Raw genomic sequence first — 22,297 nt, 5'->3', positions numbered from 1 at the left:
AACTCTGGGCCTGAGTGCTGTCCCTCAGCTCTTCAGATCAAGGCTAGCACTCTACCACTTGAGTCACAGCGCCACTTCCGGCTTTTTTCTTTTTGCTTATGTGGTGCTGAGGAATCGAATCCAGGGCCTCATGCATGCAAGGCAAGCACTCTACCACTGAGCCACCTTCCCAGCTCTGGATACATTTACTTAATGGGAGGATTTTCACTTCTTGAACTACTTCTCTGATATATTTGGCTTTGATCAAGCACATTTCAATGCTCGATGTGGACAATATTTTCTTTTCATTTATTTTTTTGGCCAGCATTGGTGTTTGAATATAGGGCCTGCCTTCCATTCACTCGGCTTTCTTGCTTGGCTGGCATTCTACCACTTGAGCCATGCCTTTAACCCATTTTTTCTGGTTATTTTGGAGATGAAATCTCTCAGATTTTTCTGCCTAGGCTGGTCTCAAACGGATACAGATCTCAATCTTCTGAGTAGCTAAGATTACAGGGGTGAATCACCAGTGCATGATAGTGTTTTTAAAACTCCTGCTATCATGTTTCATTTTATTTATTGCTTGAAGTTGCTAATATTTCTACAAGTTTTGTCCATATAATTATTTGGGTTTCTACTTTAACAATATTATGCAAAAGTATGCAAGGACAGTATTCATACTGAAAATGTATGAAGACATAGCCTTCTCCCTTCCCCCCAATGTATTCATTGTTGAACTCTATTTGTTAATATTGAATATAACATTTTGGTTTTGTCTGCCTAAAGCTCAAGTGAGAGCTCTAGCTAGTGGAAAAGCTGAGGGACAGTGCTCAGAGGCCCAGAGTGCAAGCCCCACGACCAAAAAAACCCCCAAACCAAACCAAAAACCTAGAAGCGGTGCTGTAGCTCAAAGTGGTAGAACACTTGCCTTGAGCAAATGTCCTCAGGGACAGCACTCAGGCCCTGAAATCAAGACCCAGGAGTGACAAAAAAAAAAAGAAGTGGAGCTATGGCTCAAGTTGTAGAGTGCTAGCCTTGAGCAAAGAAACTCAGGGACAGCGCCTAAGCCCTGAGTTCAAGCTCCATGGCTAGCCCTCCCCCACAATGGTATTTGAGTTGGATTCAGTTCAACAGAGATTTCTAGATATGGGCTTGGCCAGGCTTTGGTTGTGAAGCCCTCATCATTTACTTGTAAGGTAGACATTGAAGGGTCCCATACATCCATCCCAGCAGACCATGCAGAGGCAGGCAGACACAGGAAAAAGGTTATTATAAGGTTTATTAGAGGAGCCATATTTCCCCCAAGAGGGAGCACATGGTCTCCATCACCATCCAGGTAGCAGGAGGGGTCTGAGGGTTGGAAGTGAGGCAGACGGGAGCCCAGGTGGTTCTGGGTGGAGAGAGGGAGGAGCCAGCTGTATGGCGGGAACTCCAGGGATGGGAGGGCCTCAGATCTGGGTGGAGTTGAGGACCAAGTGTGAGCATAATACTAACAGACATGACCAAAAAGATGTTACTAAACAAAGCCGGGAGAACACTGTTCTGCACTGGGGAAGATTGCCTAGGCTAGGAACTGCTCTATCTGGACTCTATGTCCCTGCCATCCCCTGCCCAACTGGATTTAGAAATAAGAATGGAAGGGGAAAAAAGTAAAAAGTTGAAAGTACTTGTTTAAGTCTCAACTGCCCTGTAGCTTGGATGCAAAGAGAGACACTGTCCCAACCATACAATACACCTCCCTATTGTAGTGTTCTTAAATGTGAAATTCAGAAGTTGATTTTCAGTTGGTATCCCAGACTCTAAACATCAAACATGTTTGTTTGTTTGTCTCAGGAATCCTCAATTCTGTGAGGAAAGATACATTGGTCTGCTAAGCTCCAAAGGCAATTTCTTGGTTTCTGTAATAATGCCATCCAACCCCTCCTTTTATGCAGGTTCAGGGGCTTGAAATCAGGACCTGTACTGTCCCTGAGGTTTTTTTGTTTTGTTTTTTGCTCAAGGCTAATTAGTGCCACTTGAGTCATAACTCCACTTCTGGCTTTTTGGTAATTAATTGGAGATGAGAGTCTCATGGACCTTCCTACACAGGCTTGCGTTCAATCAGGATCCTCAAATCTTAGCTTCCTGAGTAGCTAGGTGTGAGCCACTGGTTTGTCAGCTCCTTTAAGATTAAAATAGACCAAAGTTGGTTAGGGAGGAAATGTGGCAGGAGACAGGTAAATATCCAGTCGGGTAAATAATTTATATTTACATATATTTATAAAATATAAAACAGAAGACATAAAAATTATACATAAAATATATATAATATATATCATGTATTTTATTTTTATTAATATATTTATTAGATTTATATTTGTGTATTTAAATGCAAGTTATCTTTTTATAACTTGTATATATTTAATTCGGTGCCATATCTTTTATACTACATGTTTATATAAAATGTTTTATAACTATTAAACACAAAATATTCTTTTAAATAAATATTAAAAGGCTAGAAGTTGGAACAAAGAAACTAACATAACAAGAAGCTTCCAGCATTTAAATGCTAAGTTTCAAGGATTGTAAAGGGAGCTAGCTATGGAAAACTACCCTGTCTTTGATATGATAAAAACTTGGGTCTTGCCTCTTGAATTCCTAGGGACAGAATCTTCTCTGAAGAAAGGAAGCTCTAAAGCTCACCTATTGTCCACATGTTTTGGGAAGGCTTAGGGTCATCTCCATATTTTACAATACTAATTAAGGCCCATCTGGGCTAAGGTGACCATTGCCTAAGGATTGGGGGCTGCTAGACCTCACTACCAAGTGTATTTATTTCCTCAGCTTAGAGAGAATAAAGGTAGCAGATAACAAGCTGCTCCTTTGAGTATTTAATGTCCATGTACTGCAGGAAACTTTTTTCTCTTTTCTCCTTTAACCTGTTATGCTAAAAGTAAACCTTGCTTAAAAGAAAAGAAGGAAAAGAAAAAGAAGGAAAAATGGAAGGAAGGAAAGGGAAAAAGGAAGGCAGGCAGGCAGGCAGGTAGACAAAGATCCATGTGGCTTTGCTGGTCTCCGTATTTTTGTATTCAGTACCATATCCCTGTTATTTGGAAAATATATAAATACATATTCACATCTTGGAAATTTTCATTAATACAGGTTCTGTCTCTTATTAGTTGAATACATGGAATATTCAGTTGCAGTTATCAATCATGTTTGCCCCCAAACCAATTCCTAGAACATACCTTCTCTTACCAGTTTCTGGTTTTCTAAGAATACATGTTGAATACGATACTTTGTTCCAAATTTCTGTTTTTATTAACATGCCAAAACGAATGTTTTAATCTCCAGCATGGGACTTTTTTTTTTTTTGGTCCAGTTGTGAGGCCTGGACTCTAGGCCTGGGCACTGTCCCTCAGCTCTTCAGCTCAAGGCTAGCGCTCTACCACTTGAGCCACAGCGCCACTTCTGGCTTTTTTTTCTGCTTATGTGGTGCTTGTTAGGTTTTTAAAAAGAGGTAGCCGAGTAAGAACAGCACCAGCACGCACGTGGTATTCAGGTAAGGGGTAGGTTTATTCAGTAGACCTGCTGGGACCAGGCAAGGTTGGCACTCCACGTGGCTGGGAAAGGCCTGGGAATGAGAGAGAGAGCTGGGAAGAGAGGAAAGAGAGAGAAAAGAGCTAGAAAAGAGCAGAGAGAGGGGTAAGAACAGTAGCACTCACGTGGTATTCAGGTAAGGGGTAGACCTGCTGGGACCAGGCAAGGTTGGCACTCCACGTGGCTGGGAAAGAGAGGAAAGAGCTAGAGCAGAGAAAGAGCAGAGAGAGCTAGAAGAGCAAGAGCAAGAGCAAGAGAGCAGAAAAGAAGAGCAAGAGAGCAGAGAGAGAGACCAGAAAAGAAGACCAAGAGCAAGAGAGGAAGAGTGTCTGGGCCTGGGCTAGGCCTTATGTAGGGTATGGGCAGGGAAAGGTGTGGCCACACCAAATTCAGATGTGACCTCAGCGGATGCAGATGTGACCTCTTCCAGGTGTCCCAGTTGCCTAGGTAACACAGGTACTGGGTGGAGACTTTGCTGCGAGGAGGGTGGAGTTTGCTTGCCATCCAGGGGCGGATGGAATCGAACCGAGGGCCTCAGGCATGCAAGGCAAGTGCTCTACCACTGAGCCAACTCCCAGCCCCAGCATGGGACTTTTAAACACTGAATTTACAACAACATTCTCCTCTCTAGCAAAGATATTTCAGCTCTGAAAGGATCAATGAAAGGATCTGTCACATCCATCCCAAGGGACCATGAGAGGCAGGCAGGCACAGGAGAACGATTATTAGAAGGATTATTTCCCCTGGAGAGAGAGCACATGGCAGTATCCACTATCTAGGTAGCAGCCGGGTCTGGAGGGGTTGGAAGTGAGGTAGATGGGAGCTCAGGTGGGTCTGGTTGGAGAGAGGGAGGGGCCAACTGTATGGCAGGAACTCCAGGGCAGGAAGGAGCTCAGGTCTGGGTGGAGCTGAGGACCAAAGGTGGGCATAATACTTATATTCCATGCTCTGTTGTTTAATAAAAATAGGGGGTACCAGGCTGGGATATGGGCAGAGGTCGTTTCTTCTGGAGCTACTTCCTGCTGTAAAGGGACGAAGTAGTCAGGGGTCCCTGTATCATTGCTTAGCCAGGTACCGTCCAAGAAGCATCTGCTTGACACTGGTTGGTAAAGGTCCTCCTTTTTTCATGGCAATAGTTATCTAAAATGCAAGACACAATTAATAAAAGGCAAAATTGCTGTTAGAAGCCCAAGAAAGGAACGGGCTCTTGGCTACTTCCTGCCGGTCGGGGGGCATCAAGGAATCCCTGGAGCTGGGGTCTTTAGGGTCTGAGCTGGGCAAGGCAGCGCAGTGTAAGTGATGTCTCCAGTTGCCTATAGGAACAGGATGGCTTTGACTTGTTCTCAGATGGTATCCTGGGCAGGAGATGTTATCCTGTTGAAAGAGACTTTTGGAAAGATCAGGCAAAAATCTGACAAGGTGACAAGGTCAGTTAACATGAATGACATAGGAGAATACACATTGACAATGGGCCAGAAACGTTCCATTTGGAGGATAAGCCCAATTGCAGCCCATTACAGGGAAGGCAGAATAACTGGACTCAGGGCAAGGAAGGCAGGAAGTGGGTGTCTAGGTTCTTTTGGGTAACTGGGTAGGGGAAGTACCAGTCAGAAGCTACTATAGATACAAATAGCAGGCAACAAAGGCAAGATCGTTAACTTTCTGTCCAGTTAGAAGGTAGACAGGTATGGTCATTGGGTGGGCAAGCAACTATTTCTCTTGATCTCGGGCTCTGATTAATTTTGAAAGGGCAAGCATAAAGTGACTCCATTTAGGATGTCATCTCCTCTTACTCGTCTTCATGGTTTTCCATTGTCAGGACTGACTTTGTCCTGGGGGTGTCTCAGCATCCGTTGCTGGGATAGCTTCTCCCAGTGGCACCTACCGGGTTTGGACTCAAGGCCTGGGCACTGTCCCTGAGCACTTCTGCTCCAGGCTAGTGCTCTACCAATTAGAGTCACAATGCCACTTTCAGCCTTCAGCTGAATACTTAGAGGTGAGTCTCAAGCTATGTCTCCAGCCTAGCTCTGTGCTGATTAGCTGGGAGATGGAATTTTAGAGGGATTTTATTTTGTGCTCAGGATGGCTTTGAATTGTGGCAAAAGGGAGTCTTTGTTACAAAAGTCCTTTTAATTTGCAATTAAAGCCACAAGGAGACCATTGAGATAGAAGTGACCTATAACTTAATAATTGAGTAACAATTACTTGCCAACAACAAACTTTAGTAAACAGGAGACAAGAACAGACACGTGACATGATATAATGGCGCCACTGGTCAGGTCAGAGGGGGGAAGGTCACAGAATCAAGTTGAATTGACACGAAATCGAGTCAGCTCAAAATAGCAGCTGAGCTCCAACACTGCCAAGATGGTGGATCTGCCACAGGGTCAATGCTAGAGAGAGCTAAAGATTTTGACAGTGAGGGTGCATTGCTTCTGACACACTGGAGCTTCAGGTTCCACCCCCACTACAAATGCAAAAGAGGTGTCCCTCAGGGGAGTGGGGGCCTTGCAGAGGAGGCCCTTCAGGGGAGGGGGCCTTGCAGGAGAGGCTGCAGAGGATGGGGGGCCTCGCATGGGAGGCTGCAGAGGGGGTATCTTGCAGTGGAGGTTGTAAAAGGGGGTGTACCTCACGGGGGAGGCCGTAAAAGATGGGGCACCTCTCAGGGGAAGCCACAGAAGTGGGAGTGCCTTGTGGGGAGGCCGCAAAAGAGTGGGTACATCGCAGGGGAAGCTGCAAAACATCGGGGGCCTCACAGGGGAGGCTACAAAATGGGGGTGCCTCTCAGGGTAAGTCACAAATGAGGGGGTACATCACAGGGGAGGCCGCAGAGGGGATGCCTTGCAGGGGAGGCCACAGGGACACCTCACAGGGGAGGCTGCAAAAGAGGGGGTACCTTGGGAGAGGCTGCAGAAGTGGATGTGCCTCGAGGGGGAGGCCGTAAAAGAGGGGGCACCTTGTGGAGGAGGCCGCAAGAGTGAGTGCCTCGCAGGGGAGGCCACAAAAGGGGGAGCGCCTCATGGGGGAGGCCAAAGAAGTGGGCTTACCTCATGGGGAAGGCTGCAAGAGACAGCGCCTTGCAAGGGAGGCTGCAAACAAGGGAGCACCTTGTGGGGGAGGCCGCAGAAGTGGGGGTACCTCACCGGGGAGGCCACAAAAGAGGGAAGGGCCTTGCAGGGGAGGCTGCAAAACAGGGGGTATGCAGAGGAGGAATTTAAACTTAAACTCACCCATACTTTTACCTTCAGTTGGAAGGGAGAGGTAGAGAGAAACAGAGACAGAGACAGAGAGTTCTACCTGCCCAAGTGCTCACATAAGTGGAGTTTTAAACTTGGGGCCAAAGTTGATTGTAAGGAAATTTAGTCCTGTCCTTTTCCATAAGTGACCAGAGCCAAAAGCTAGCTGGGGAGTGTCCTTGGCAGTGCAATGTAGCTCAAACAAGGACCTACTAATGGGAAGGATCATCACCCCTTTCCACGGTGGTCCCCAGCCACGGAAGGTTGGGGGGGGGTGAGATCCGGGCACTTGAAAGCCGGAATTCCTGTCAACTGGTCACTGACCTGGGGTAGGATTTAATTAGCCAGTGTTGGGCAGCAGGTAGAATGCTTGGTCAGGAGAAAGTTACCTTATTGTTCCTCTGGCGATCAGAGTATAGGATCTGAGGCTAGGTCCCGGGGAAGCTGGTCGGACCCCCACCCGAAGTGGAGTGAGGAAGCAAATCCACCAGGGAACCTCTCCCCGTAGAGCCACCAATGAAAGGATCCGTCACATCCATCCCAGGGGACAAGGCAGAGGCAGGCAGGCACAGGAGAAAGATTATTAGCAGACCTATTAGAGGAGCCATATTTCCCCCGGAGAGAGAGCACAGGGCAGCCTCCACTATCTAGGTAGCAGCAGGGTCTGAGGGAGTAGGAAGTGAGGTAGATGGGAGCTCAGGTGGGTCTTGGTGGAGAGAGGGAGGGGCCAGCTGTAAGGCAGGAACTCCAGGGCTGGGAGGAGCTCAGGGCTGGGTGGAGCTGAGGACCAAAGGTGGGCATCATGTTTACAAGCTCTGCCTAATAAAGCCTGTGATGCTCACCGAAGGACTAGCTTCAAGCACAGTTAACACTTTTATCTCCTGTGAATTTGAGGAATTACTAAAGGAGAATTAACAGCTGAAGGATTATAAATTTCCATAGGTTAAAGGGGTTCAAAGGTTCAAAACAAGCCATAGATATAGTAGACACTGTTTTAGGCGTTATGACAAAGCAACTTGTGATATTGGACCTTACCAAAAGGAATACATTTATTCCAACTTGATTTCTCCCCATGGCTGTTTTAGATTTTGACCCTTATGAGGGTGACCTGATGGAAGTTGTGTTTTCCTTCAAGACTGAAATGCAGGACAGGAAGATCATCTCTGTGAAGCCTCTGAGATACAATCACGTGAAAGAGGTATTCCCTGTGCATGAAGTATGGGCGTATGTTATTTCCTGTACACAAACTAGTGGTCCTTTGTGTCTTTCTTATCTTTCCTATAGTAATGTTTTCTGTTGCTCAGGCTTCTACCAAGTGTGTTGGGACAGCTAAAATAAAATAGAGCCTCTGGCTGAGCACAGGTGGCTCATGACTGTAATCCTAGCTACTCAGGAAGCTGAGATCTCAAGATTGTGGTTTGTGCAGAGCCTGTTAGGATGGATGATGTTTTCCTACATTAAATCTCATCATTTCTCATCACAGGTCTTCATTACCAGTGTATATGGAAAAGAAGGGGTGGTGGACAGCAATATCTTTTACACCTTGGAGTCTCTGAAAGTTCCTGCTGGATACCAACCTCAAGTCCATGACCTTGTCAACGTGCTGGTAGTGCAGACTGCTCAGCCTGGCTTCTATTGGAGAGCAATCTCCATGACCCCAGTATACATGGAATAGAAACCACACCTTTCATTTTTCCTTTTAGGGGTAGTATAGGACCTCATTTAATGAATATGTTTAGGTTAGCGAAGTCAAAAGGAAATGTTAACTTCAATTGTTCTTGTAAACATCCCTTGGGACCATGAGCAATCTTAAGGGAAGTGCATTGTCAATAAGATGTTTTAAAGTTTCTCTTGATTGTAAAAAAAAAAAAAATACAAAAAAAAACCTGAAAAAGCAGCCCTGCCTAAGGTAAATCTTGGTTTCCAGGCTCATAGTAAATTCTGTGCTGGCAGTGCTAGCTTTGGCCTTTGATCATACACCTGCAGAGACAAAGCATCTAACTCCAAGCACAAGGGCCAGCATGTTAATGGGTATGATTTAAAGTGACAGTCTTCCTTTAGATTGGAGTCCGCCTTATGCTAGGTGTGCAGTGTTTCCTTATTTCCACAGCATTTTCCATCTCCTAACGACTCCTCAGTTTATGAAATTTAGTGTCTATCTCTGGCCCTTCTTTCCAGGCTATTCAGAATGTCAAGATGAGGGATATTTTTTAGAGCTGTGTGTTATCTTTTCTTCATTAACTCAACAGCAAGTACTAAGTATGTTGCCTGGCTGATACTAGGGCAGAGTACATGTTATTAACTTTAATAAATTATTTGAGCAGCAATAGAGCTTCTGTGTGCTTAATTCATTATCCAATCCATATTAATCAAGTTGTTGGGCTGGGAAGGTGGCTCAGTGGTAGAGCGCTTGCCTTGTATGCATGAGGCCCTGGGTTCGATTCCTCAGCACCACATAAGCAAAAAAGAAAAAAGCCAGAAGTGGCGCTGTGGCTCAAGTGGTAGAGCGCTAGCCTTGAACTGAAGAGCTGAGGGACAGCACCCAGGCCCAGAGTTCAGCCCCACAACTGGACCCAAAAAACAAAAACAAAAAAATAATCAAGTTGTTGAGCATACCATGAAGACCTCAGTTTTTTTTCCCTAGTTGTGAGGCTTGAATTCAGGGCCTGGGTGCTGTCCCTGAGCTCTTTTTGCTCAAGGCTATTGCTCTATCACAGTGCCATTCCAGTTTTCTGGTAGTTAATTAGAGATAAGAGTCTCCTGGGGACCTTTCTGCCTGAGCTGACTTCAAACTGCGAGCCTCAGATCTCAGCCTCCTGAGTAGCTAGGATTATTGGCTTAAGCACTGGCGCTGGGCCTCAGTGTTTTTTTTTAAACAAAAACATAGCCATGCATGGTGTCCATAAGCCTCCGTGGGCACTTTATGGGAGAGGTGCCAGTCCATCTGCAGATTTGTATCAGGGCAAACCAGGGCCACTTGCAGGAAGGGGAAGTTGCTTGAGCTTGGGGAAGGATCTTAAGAAATCCAGGGATCTCCTTGATCTCTCTTAAGAGAGCATTCAAGCCATGACCCTGCCCTAGGGGAGGGGCTATTTCAGAGCTTTGAGCATCACTGGAATGTGGCTTGTGGCTCAGCCCCAGTCCTGGGATTCATAGTGCCACTAAAAGCCTTTGGTTCTGAGTTTGCATTGTAGGTGTAGGTGATCCATCCAATCTTCCAGTGCCCCAGTTTATAATAAAAGAAGTCAGCTCAATATTTTGGTGTTTTCATTTGCTGGTTCACTCTAACTTCCCATTTGTGTGCCAGGCACTGTTGTAGGCATTGGAATTAAACATAAGGATCAAAAATGTTAATCTCTGAGCTACTACTGTCCACAGAGCAGGGGGTAGAGAAGACTGCTCCCAGAGAGGACCTAACGCTCAAAGAGAGGACCTAAGTGACAATAAGGATTACCCAACATAGATGGAGAGGCCTGAGGGCTTGGGGAAAGACTTTATAGGAGCGACCATGTGTGTTAGAACACCTTCAAGTCAGAACTACAACCTATAGGACAAGAATCTAAAGAAAACTTAGTGAAACATGGGTGGTTCTTCCATATCTTTTCAACTCTGGGTCAGTAATATATATATATATATATATATATATATATATATATATATACCAAATAACCAGTAAAACCACAGCGCTCTGTACTGTCATGGTTAGAGTGGCACATTCACCACCTCAGATAGACCGTGTTAATACTAAGCATTAGTGCATACCATCTTCCTTCATGCTCATGCTAATCTGGACAGCCAGTTCCCGTGTGTCAGAGAAGCCAAGTCTCTTGCTCAAGGACACAACGCTTGTGGGTCACAGAAGCAAGATTGAAGAACAAGATAGCCTGTGTGCTGCTGACAACCATGGCGCCCTATCATGGTATGGAGCCGATTTCCATGTGGGGGATAGTAGATATTCATCAAGGGGAATTTGCAACAGACTAGTAAAAATTACCACCCTTGTTATATGTTAAATGGGCATGGTTATACAGGACTGAAACCTGAGTACTTGGGAAGTTCCAGTAGGAGGACTCTAAATTAGAATTACAGGCAAGTTCAAGGATAGCTTGTGCTGTATAGTGAGAGTTTACCTCAAAATAAAAAGGCAAAAACACCTGCCACAACCTTCTTTTCAAAGTCTATTTCCAATTAGTGTCCTTTTCATAATTCTATTGTACATCCAATTCATTTTCCATTGTTTTGGTGGTAGTGGGGTTTGAACTCAGGGCCCCATGCTTATTAGCCAGATGTTGTATCACTAAGCAATGTTCCTTTTTGCTCTGGTTATTTTAAGATGGGGTCTTGTTGTTTTGGACCATTTCTGCACCATGATCATCCTATTCTGCATAGCTTGGATGACAGGCTTGTGCCACCATGTCCAGCTTCTTTCCTTGAGATGGAGTCTCACAAACATTTTGCCTGTCTGACCTGGAAACATGCTTCTCTTGATCCTATTCTCTCATATTGTTGTGTTGTAAGGTGCTCATCATCACTGCCAGCTACTGATTAAGATAGGGTCTTGAGAACTTTCTGCCAGTAATGGCCTAGAACCTCAGTCCTTTCAATCTCAGCCTCTCAATTAGCTAGGGTTGCAGATTTGCGCCACCTCCCATTTCTTTTAAATGATTTTTGTAAGACATATCTTTTTTGATAAGAAAAAAATCTATAGCTTATTGTATTACTTAATTTTTTTGTAACATCCACATGTTCATTTCCCCAAAACAACCTTGTTGTTTACAAAAAATGTTCTCTTTCCTACTTCAAAGAACTTGTTTGTTCCTACTAGCACAACGGAGAAAGTAATAAGGTGGAAATAGAATGTCATTCAACCAGAGAGAACAATCATATTTTCTTTTTTTGTGTGTGTGTAAGGACACGGTGAGCAGAGGGAGAGGCAGCAATTATCCTAGTTTCGGTTGGGAGCATCTGAGCAAAGATGTGTCCATTGTACCTGCTCCTATCGGAGAATAGCACTTCCCCTTTTCAGTTCTATGCTTCCTTCTGATTCTTGGTGTCTGCATGTGACAGGTAGGCTGAGAATTTCATGGGTGTTGGGGGTAGAGTGATTTCCAGATAGCTAGTGTGGCCTGAGGGCACTGCCCTCTTAGGTGCTGTGTCAGAAGAAGAAGCAAAGAAAAGAATGTCCTTTTGACCACATTCGGGACCCATTTCAGGTCAGTAGGTATAATGTTGAAAAACGTGTTTGCTCTTACTCCTTTACCAATGTCACAAATTTGTATTACCAGTGTGATCATCACCTTAGTAGCATTGACAAAAACATTTGTTTGCAGAGGCCTAGTAAGGGGCAAAGCCAGTTGTGGAAATGGTCCTGGGCATAGTCTCCAAGTGGTATGTACTCTTGCCCCTAGGCCAGGGCAGAAGATAGTGTAAGGACAATTAAATGTTAATAAATGCATTACAGGGGTTTGGTGGCAAAGGACTGTAACCTAGCACAGAGAAGGCTAAAGCAGGAGGATCAGGTGTTCCTGTGTTGTCTAGTGTATTTTTTTAGTCCTATCAAAAAAGAAAAATCTCTTAATGTGCTATATTGAGACTAAACATAATCATTATCTCCACAGATATTGAAATCATAAAGTAAGAAGAGTTTTATTACTATACTGGAGGCATCATATATATGCATTTAATCTATAGTTTATTTAGGGTAATGAGTTACAATGATGTTCCAGTTTTCTTCATAAATCCTGTGTGATTAATTTGATAAGGCTGCAAGTCAGTCCCCTAGGAGTCTACAATGTTCCACACAAAGGCAAAGGGTTTCCTGTTTTTCCAATTAATTTAATAATTTAAAATGATTAGATAATTTGAAATTATTTAAAATTATTTAAATTTAAATTTAAAATAATTTAAAAATGAATAGAAACACATTGCTGGGTATTAGTGTTAAAGTTAGAATTTTAAGTGTAATTCAAGTTTATAAAAATTTAAGGGAATTTAATGTCCACTGTTTCTTTTTTTGTTCCAGTCTGGGGATTGAACTCAGAGCTTCATGCTTACTAGACAAATACTTTACAACTTGAGCCATGTCCCCAGTATAGTTTTGGTCTGTTTAATTTTGAATGTCACTTAATGATGTAGCAGTTGTGAATATTTATTTATTAGTCAGTTGTATGGCTTGAACTAGTATTTATTTATTTAGTTAGTTAGTTGGTCATGGGGCTTGATCTCTGGGCCTGGACACTGACCCTGACCTCTTCTGCTCAAGGTGAGTGCTCTACCACTTGAGCCACAGTATCACTTCTGGTTTTCTGGTGGTTAATTGGAGATAAGCGTCTCACAGACTTTCCTGCCCTGGCTGGCTTTGAACCATGTACCTTAGATCTCAGCCTTCTGAGTAGTTAGGATTATAGGCATGAGCCTCTGGCACTTGGCTGAAGCATTTATTTATTGATGGATTTTTTAAACTCCCCAAATCTTCTGTCTTTCTCATCTTGTATAGGTAGCAACTGTTCTTTTCACATTACTCAAGCTAAATATTTTTCTCTCCTCCAAGAATCCCGTTGCTTTTATTAGTCTACTTAATTCCATCATGAAAACCTCTGATCTACATTCAACATACCACTAGAACCTGACCAATTCCTTCCTCTTCCTCTCCTTCCTCTCTACTCTTGTTCCAACTACCATTACCACTCTTCTGAATTGCTTTTTATTCACTTATTTGTTTATTTTTGTTGTACTGTGGTCTCAATATGTTGCCCAAGCTGGTCTTGCACTCAGGCTCAACTGATTCTCCTACCACGTCCTCCCAAGTTGCTAGGACTATATATTATATACCACAGCACCTTGCCCTCCTCAATTATTCTAATAGTTCTTAACTAACATCTCTTAATTCTTCTGTTAGTCGATACAGTCAGTTCCCATAACATATTTTATGTTGAATACATGTATGTATTTTAAATAGGCAAAGAGGCCTTCCAAAACAAGCAAGTATGGGTAGTTGCTGTTCCTCTGGCCTACTGTGTATTTGCATATAATTATGTTTCATGGAAAATTCTGTGTACAGGGCTGGGAAGTTGGCTCAATGATAAGATTACTTGCCTCACATGCATGAGGCCCTGGGTTTGATTCCTCAGCACCATATAAGCAGAAAAGGCCAGAAGTGTCTCTGTGGCTCAAGTGTTAGGGCACTAACCTTGAACTGAAAAGCTGAGGGACAGCACCCAGGCCCAGAGTTCAGGCCCCACGACCGACTAAAAACAAACAAACAAAAAAAAAACAAGAAAATTCTGTATACACAATTGGAATGAGCAATAAATGCATAAGACTTTGCTGTAGGTAGTTTAAATTAATATACTGAGCAGGGCACCAGTGGCTCACGCCTGTAATCCTAGCTACTCAGGAGGCTGAGATCTGAGGATCAAGCCAGCCTGGGCAAGAAAGTCCGTGAGACTCTTATCTCCAATTAACCACCAGAAAACCGGAGGTGGCGCTGTGGCTCAAGTGGTAGAGCGCTGGCCTTGAGCTGAAGAGCTGAGGGACAGCATCCAGGCCCAGAGTTCAAGACCCACGATCAACAACAACAAAAAATAATAATATACCGATGCCAATGCTGTTTTGCAAGGGAGGGTACTAGGAGTATTTCTCCACCCCCTCTCTCTCCCTCCCTCCCTCCCTCCCTCCCTCTCTTCCTGTCATCATCTTAGTTTTTTTTTTTGAGTTGTGGGGTTTGAACTCTCTGTCCCTGCACTCTTCAGATCAAGGCGAGTGCTCTACCCTTGAGCCACAGCACCACTTCCAGTTTTCTGTTGGTTTATTGGAGATAAGAGTCTCACAGACTTTCTTGCCCGGGATACTTTGAACCACAATTCTTAGATCTTGGCCTCCTGAGTAGCTATGATTACAGGCGTGTGCCACCAGTACCTGGCTTCATCATCTTAGGTTTTTTGTTTGTTTGTTTTTTGGTGGATCTTCGATTTAAACCCAGGAACTTTCATGTGCTAAGCAAGCAATCCACACTAAGCGACATCCCAGATACTTTAGTAATCAGAATGAGCAGAGCTTTGATATCCTCCATTTGTTGGAGGTATAATCTCTATGACCTTAGATTAACATCACCTGATAGAATTTTTCAGGAATTTCATTTCATGTAAAGGAACATAGGTGAATATTACCCTTACAGAGGGTATATACAATGTGCAATTTCATCCTCCTGCAGAATTTGGATCAAGTCTAGATCCCCTTGGATTATCCCTTGGCCCATTGAACTAACTCCAGTAACACAATCTACAGGTTACTCCCTGCTCGTCTGTCACAAGTAAGATTTGGCTGAGCTTACTGGACATGTGCTGACATACTATGAGGCTTCTGATCCATCTGAGAAAAGAACAGTGGTGGGCTATCTTACTCAATCAAATGAAGTTAGACTTACAAGACACTGAAAAGCCTGCAGGTATAGTCTACTACACTGAGTTTGGGTTTAGTATGGTCAGGACACGGTTCCCCTGTAGTGCAATGTGGTTTTAGCAAGAATTAGGCTCCCAGGCTTCTCTTTCAGAAACTAGGATAGATGGCTGTGGGAATCTGTGGCCTAAGATCCTTTTGGTGTATTCAGCAGTGTGTGTGTGTGTGTGTGTGTGTGTGTGTGTGTAGATCCTGGTGATTGAACTCAGGGACTGGGTGATGCTGATCCTGATTCTTTGTTCAAGGTTAGTGCCTACCTATGGCTCTACTTCTGACTTTTTGGTGGTTAATTGGTTATAAGATCCTCACAGACATTCCTGACTGGCTAGCTTTCAACCTCAATCCTTAAATCTCAGCATCCTGAGTAGCTAAGATTACAGGTGTGAGCCACCAGACCTTGGCTTTGAGCAATATTTTTTATGGCTACAATAATTTTTTTCTTGTGTCTTCATTTGGTTTATAATGCTTTGTATCCGATGTTTACATTTTATATTTGGTCCCAAAGTTTCTGAATCTCAAACGATAACAGCATTTCTACAGAAGCCATTAACTCCACATATATTATTTCAACTCAGTGGGTGTCTAGAAGAGATCAGATATGTATTGATATGAATAGATTTATCTTTTTAGACTGTAGACTTTGGGATTGGTTTAGCTTGGACATAATCAGCAATTATGCTCACACAAATAATCTCGTAATTTCATAAATGACCACGTGAGAACTTGTCAACTGTGTATGGACTGAGTTTATGTCCTGGGCATAGCAGGAAGGCTTACTGGACTGTTCTGAAGATAGCTCCAAGACTAGAGCTACTTGAATTCATCCTTTAATATCACCCTAATTGACCGAATCTGTCTTTGTTTTACTAAAGTTTTAATTTTCTTCTGGGTCTCATTAATGTTCTGGGTTTGTTTTCTTGTTTGTTTCATTAGCAGTGAATGTATTTAACCAAGCAGCCGCTGAGTTTTCTTGAGCTAACTGCATCTTACGGCTCCAGAAGTTTGCTTGCTAATCTGGTAATCAGATTTTGTAAAATATTTGTGGTCATGGAAGACAGTTTATTAGAGAAACTCTTACATGGGTTATTGACAATTAATTCATAAATAATGAAGTTGGAGCTCTCCCATGGAGTATCCACAGCAAGACTGAAGTTGTCTGCTTCTTTTTTGTTTTTTTGGTTTTTTTTGCCGGTCATGGGGCCTGAACTCTGGGTCTGGGCGCTGTCCCTCAGCTCTTCAGCTTAAGGCTAGCGCTCTACCACTGGAGCCAAAGCGCCACTTCCGGCTTTTTCTGTTTATGTGGTGCTGAGGAATCGAACTCAGGGCCTCATGCTTGCAAGGCATGCACTCTACCGCTGAGCTACCTTCCCAGCCCTGTCTGCTTCTTAAAAGGAGGAGAGTATTAAGTAATTATGAAGCTGTGCGTGACATGCATAAGTCTTTTATAATGCTGTTGCTATTGCCGCTGCCCATGATTCTCCTGATTCTCATGGCTATAGAGAGGACAATCATTCATGGCACTGCTGTTGCACAACGCAAGCCTTTTTCACTCATAATCAACTTGCTACCATCATCACTAAGATTTCCTTGCCAACAATGGCCTATCATGTATATCTCAGCTTTATAAAAGGGCAATCTTCTTCACCTTCTGTCTCTTGCCAGATGCCACAGTGATGAAGAACCCTTTTGGTCATATGCAGAATGCTCTTAAGAATAAATAAGAGGCATCAGAGACACTTATTTGGTAAAGACTTGGAAGAAGTCTGAATGGTAAGTAAAGTGTCGCTCGGCTTAATAGTGGAAATATAGCCATCACAGTCATCCTTTACTCTTCCTTAGTTCCTTGTGGCACAGAGCATCTTCTCAGCACGTGGGTGGACCAGAGTCTCAGGACATACAGTAGACAAGTCTCCCCTTCCACCAGACACAAGAAGAGAGACCAGACCTATTCCCCTCCACTATGTGCTGTCCACACTCTACATCTTGGGATGGGAACCTAGTTGGGAAAAGATGGCTGAGAAACCACATCCACACAGTGCAATGCCAATTACAACCAGAAGGTCACTCTCAAAGCAACCCTCCAAACTTTTTCAAGTTTCCCTGGGACTCTGATCTCAGTTGTTATTCTCATTGGAGTAGTGGGGATGAAATACTGTCAGTGTCTCTAAAGAGAAACACATGTGCTGCAAAAGACTAGAGGAGAATCAAAGGTTGGGCCCAGGCTTAAGCACAAGCTGTGGTTACTTTTGAGAATTGTCCCACATAAGAGACCATGACTGTGAGAGGGGTTAGGACTAAGGCTCAAGCGGTTTCCTGCAGGTGCTCTAGGCTGTTTTCATCCAAGCTACCATGGGGGCAGCAAATCCAAGACACAGAATGGAAGAGCTCTCTTCCACCACCTAGTGGTGAGACCTGACTCCTGTATTTTTTCCATACTTCTACATTTAATGACTATTGGCACACCCTGAAACAACCCTGATGACTGAGGATCCAGTTGCCAAAAACTTAGAAAGACTGTTGAGAGTTCTCATTTCTAGAGCTTTTTGGTAGTTAAATTTCTAGTGGTTAATTGGAGATAGAAGTCTCGTGGACTTTCCTGCCTGAGTTGGCTTTGAACTGTGATCCTCAGATCTCAGCCTCCCAAGTAGCTAGGACTACCAGCACCCAGTTTGGAGAGATCTTTATTACACAGCAAGGAAAAGTCCTCAACTTAAAATTCCCACATTAGCAAGTTTTGGGAAGCACAGGAAACAATTGAAACTAATAACTTGTAATGTGGGAAACTAGAACTAACAAGTACCATAGACACTTGTGTGCAGGGTGCTTGAAAAGCTAACCTACCTTTCTGAGTTACCTAGTTATTCCACTTAAATTTACAAAAAAGAAAATAAAAACCAGGTGCACATAAAGTGATATCCATGGATACTTGAAGTATCTCTCTAGGCTAGAAGAATCTTTGGGTGGTAGAGAATTTTCTTAGCAGGACTGAGTCCCTGGGTTGGATACTGGATTTTTAGACCCTCAGGCCCAAAGTTTTGCATTAGGTCCAGCCACTGTCCCCCATAAGCCAAATAAAGAAAAGGTGAAGAATGGAGAGGAAGATTACATTGCAGCCATGGGAAGACAATATTTTAGTCATCTTTAGTGGCCTACACATTGACTTCAGGTTAAATAGGAAAAATTGGATTCAAGGGATGAAGAAGAACATGCATAATTAAAACAGTTTGAATTCCTAAGTATATCTTAGCTATTATCTCAGACTGAAGAGACCTTGCAGGTGTGGTCTGTGGCTTGGCTGTTCTCTTTTCATTTCTTTTAATTTTTTTTTTTTTTGTGTGTGTGTGCTGGTATTGAGGCTTGAATTATGGGCGTTGTGCTTGCTTGCTTGCTTGCTTTTCCTTCTTTCTTTTCTTTTTATAGTGATGGTCCTACAGCTTGAACTTAGAGCCTGTGAGCTGTCCCTGGGTTTTTGTGCTCAAGGCTAGTACTCTACCACTTTGGCCACAGCACCATTTCCAGCTTTTTGGGGGGGAGAGGGTCCGGTTGTGAGGCCTGAACTCTAGGCCTGGGTGCTGTCCCTCAGCTCTTCAGCTCAAGGCTAGCGCTCTACCACTTGAGCCACAATGCCACTTCCGGCTTTTTTCTTTTTGCTTATGTGGTGCTGAGGAATTGAACCCAGGGCTTCAGGCATGCAAAGCAAGTGCTCTACCACTGAGCCACCTTCCCAGCCCACCATTTCCAGCTTTTTGGTAGTTAATTGGAGATGACACTCTCATAGACTTTCTTATCTGGGCTGGCTTTGAACCACAATCCTCAGATATCATCCTCTAGAGTAGCTAGGATTACAGATGTGAGCCACCAATGCTTGGCTGGGCTTTGTGCTTTCACACAGCTTTTTCTGTCACAGCTGGTGCTGTACCACTTAACTCACATATCCACTTCCACCTTATTGCTGGTTTATTAGAGATGAATCACTTGGACTTTTCTGCCCTGACTGGTATAGTACAAGTATCCTCAGATCTTAAGCTCCCACATACCTAGGCATCTGGCTTTTGGTTCTTCTCTTCTAGATGATATGAAGGTGGCATTGCTTCTTTAAGAATCAGTTTGTCTTTTTTTTGTCAAAGATGCTTATTGTATCCTGTAATCTTTCTGGAGCTTAAGTGACTATAGCAAGGAATGGCTGAGATCAAAGAACATGAACACAAAGTATGTGTGTAGGGGGCAGGTTTGCATTAATTTGCAGGCCTAGCAAAAGTATCTTTTAAGTTACGTCTTACATTTGTACATGTTTGTGATATTTGAAGTAACTTTATCCCAATAAGTGATAGGTTCTCTAATTATGGTGATGGCCATCATTTGACACTACAGTTTTAATCACCTGAGTTACTTCTCTAATTAAAGAGACTGATTACATTAATAAAACAACTCTCTAGGCATTGTTTAAAAAGGAATGATCACATTCTTTAAAATGAACAATTATATACATCTCCTTTTAAAATTATTTGGAATTTGAGAAGAATGCAAGCAGCATTTCAAGGGTCAAATCAGAGTATGTTCAATGGTTTTGAAATGTCTTAGTATTGGTACTATATTCAGAATATACCTAGCTTCACTCAGTGGCTCTTTATTTTTTTTTATTTTTAAAATTTTATTGTAAAGGTGATATACAGAGGGTTTAAAGTTACATGAGTCAAGTAATGAGTACTTTTCCTTTTGAACAGTGTTATCCTTCCCTCATTCTCTCCCAAATTTCCCCTTCCAAGTCTCCAGGCCCAGTGGCTCTTAATGTTTGATGTGACCTTTGCAATTGGAACAACTATAGCATAGGGATACACATGAGTATTTTCCAAAGCCCATGCGATATATGTTTACTATTTGTTAAGTTTCTTGCCTCTTCTTTCCTCCTACAAGAAATTTCCCTGGGGGCTGGGAAGGTGGCTCAGTGGTAGAGTGCTTGCCTTGCATGCCTGAGGCCCTGGGTTCGATTCCTCAGCACCACATAAGCAAAAAGAAAAAAGCCGGAAGTGGCGCTGTGGCTCAAGTGGTAGAGTGCTAGCCTTGAGCTGAAGAGCTGAGGGACAGCGCCCAGGCTCAGAGTTCAGGCCCCCAGGCCCGGACCCCCCCCCAAAAAAAGAAAAGAAATTTACCTGCACCAGGCCAATATTCTTGTTTGTACTAAGCACTGATTAATGCCAAGCACGAAGAATGGTGTGTGGCTCATGATCAGTCCTCAACAAATATTTATGAATGCAATAATACAGTATGTAATGTAGAGAGATTGGCTGGATTAGGTAAAAAATGAATAAATGATAGAAATGATTGGGAAATAATTCTATGAGAAATGACTGTGGGAAGTAATAGTGTCATAAAATACAAGGGCTTTATTTTTTTGTGCCAGTCATGGGATTTGTACTTAGTACCAGGGCCCTCTGTACTTGCACTTTTTTGCTCAAGACTGGTGTTCTACCACTTGAACCACAGCTCCAATTCTGACTTTTTGCTGGTTACTTGGAGATAAGAGCCTCACAGATTTTCCTTCTCGGGCTGGCTTGGTATTATAATCCTAAAAAAGTCAGTCTCCTGAGTAGGTAGTATTACAGATGTGAGGTATTGGCCTGTTGCATAAGCCTCAACGCCATATTTTTGCGTTCTCCCTATAGGTGCTCCCAGACTGAATGGGCGGAGCCAAGTTCCCCCGCTCACTGCCTCTGATTGGCTAGAGGAGTCAGCAGTATGCTGCGGTGAGTGGGAGTTGGGGAGTGGCGAACTCACAGTATTCGAGTTCACTTTCATAAGCAGCAGCGGCCATGAAGTTGGTGCTGACAGTGAGGTGGGCTCCTGTAGGCTCCCTAAAAGACAGACTCTGAGCAGGAGCTGAAAGGGAGGGGAGGTGTCGTTGGCTTTTCTAGAAAGGGGGTCTACCTCTGGTTTCGCCTCTTGGCGATTGAGGAAGAGGGTAGAAGGCCAGACTGTGGCTGTAAACGGTAATCTCGGGCCCACTAGAGAGGCCTTGTGCGCTTGTTGGAAGCCATGTTGGCCCTGACTGGGCTCCTGAGCCGGACCTTATTGTTATTTCAGATGAGGGCGGACACTAACGAGGGGGCATCAGACTGCTGGAAAATATTCCTCTGCCATTCCCCATCTCCTAACCCTGCCCTGGGACCATTGGAGATGGGGGTGTGAAGAGTGTGGGAGTGTGGGTGGTCTAGGGAATGATCGCTGCCATCTTGAGAGTCCGCTATCCGGAAGGGAGAGGTCTGAGTGAAGCCTCAAGAGCTCAGCCAGCATTGAGTGTATGCTCAAAATCCTCAGCTTGGTTCAAGGCAGGGAGGAACTTGCATCAATACCTGAAAGTTGTATGTCTGGTGTGTCACACATTAACCTGCATTGTTTCCCTTCATACTCCCCTCATGCGATGCCGTTTTCTGTTTCTAAGGAATCTAATCTGATGGTGATTTTGGTCTGGTCACGTAAAGGTCGGAATCTAATCTGATGGTGATTTTGGTCTGGTCACGTAAAGGTATTTTAAAGAAGAGTTGAGTGTTTAAAAGTTTTTACTCCATCAGACTTTATTTCTGGGCAATTCGTGTTTGTCCCATCAGCAGTTTTCATATCATCTTTCATTAGCTATAAAGAAATGACTGCTTGAATGGGCATAGTGTTACTTGCTTAAAACAGTGGTGGGGCCCAAATTCTAGAAAGCCTAAGCATTAATGTTATTTTACCACTAATTTGACTTTCGTTATCATCATGTAAATATTCTGATTTGGGGGGGGTGATGTTTCTTCTATGGACACATGCGGTGGTCAGTGGCTTACCTATTTGGAGGGCACAGTTCTAAAGTGTCTGTGGGTAGGTTTGGATATTTTGTAAGCTGTTTACATGCTGGATGGACACATATGTATATCGTTCTGGGAAAAGTCTCAATTGTTAAGTTGTTACCACTACTGTGGCTCCTGGTTCAGGTTTTCCTCTCTCTCCACTTAGGTGAGTACAAAGAGAAACATCTTGAAATCTGAGAACTAAGATGCAAGTACAAAAGG

At 43.5% G+C, this 22,297-nt stretch overlaps 1 protein-coding gene across 1 annotated transcript in view; it reads left to right on the top strand.

Annotated features, from left to right (window-relative positions):
* The window catches only part of LOC105986917, a 33,231-nt gene extending 11,794 nt beyond the window's left edge, over positions 1 to 21,437 (top strand). The window contains exons 6-10 of the mRNA XM_013018055.1: positions 7,880 to 7,992; positions 8,278 to 8,454; positions 11,942 to 12,131; positions 20,915 to 21,084; positions 21,258 to 21,437. Coding sequence (XP_012873509.1) covers positions 7,880 to 7,992; positions 8,278 to 8,454; positions 11,942 to 12,131; positions 20,915 to 21,084; positions 21,258 to 21,437 — 830 coding nt within the window. The remainder of the gene's footprint in view (positions 1 to 7,879; positions 7,993 to 8,277; positions 8,455 to 11,941; positions 12,132 to 20,914; positions 21,085 to 21,257) is intronic.
* Positions 21,438 to 22,297: the final 860 nt, after the last annotated feature.

Source organism: Dipodomys ordii, unplaced genomic scaffold, assembly GCF_000151885.1.
Source record: "Dipodomys ordii isolate 6190 unplaced genomic scaffold, Dord_2.0 Scaffold38, whole genome shotgun sequence".
NCBI classification, from domain to species: Eukaryota; Metazoa; Chordata; class Mammalia; order Rodentia; family Heteromyidae; genus Dipodomys; species Dipodomys ordii.
The sequence above is the reverse complement of the archived record's forward strand: the minus strand, read 5'-3'. Positions and strand labels throughout refer to the sequence as shown.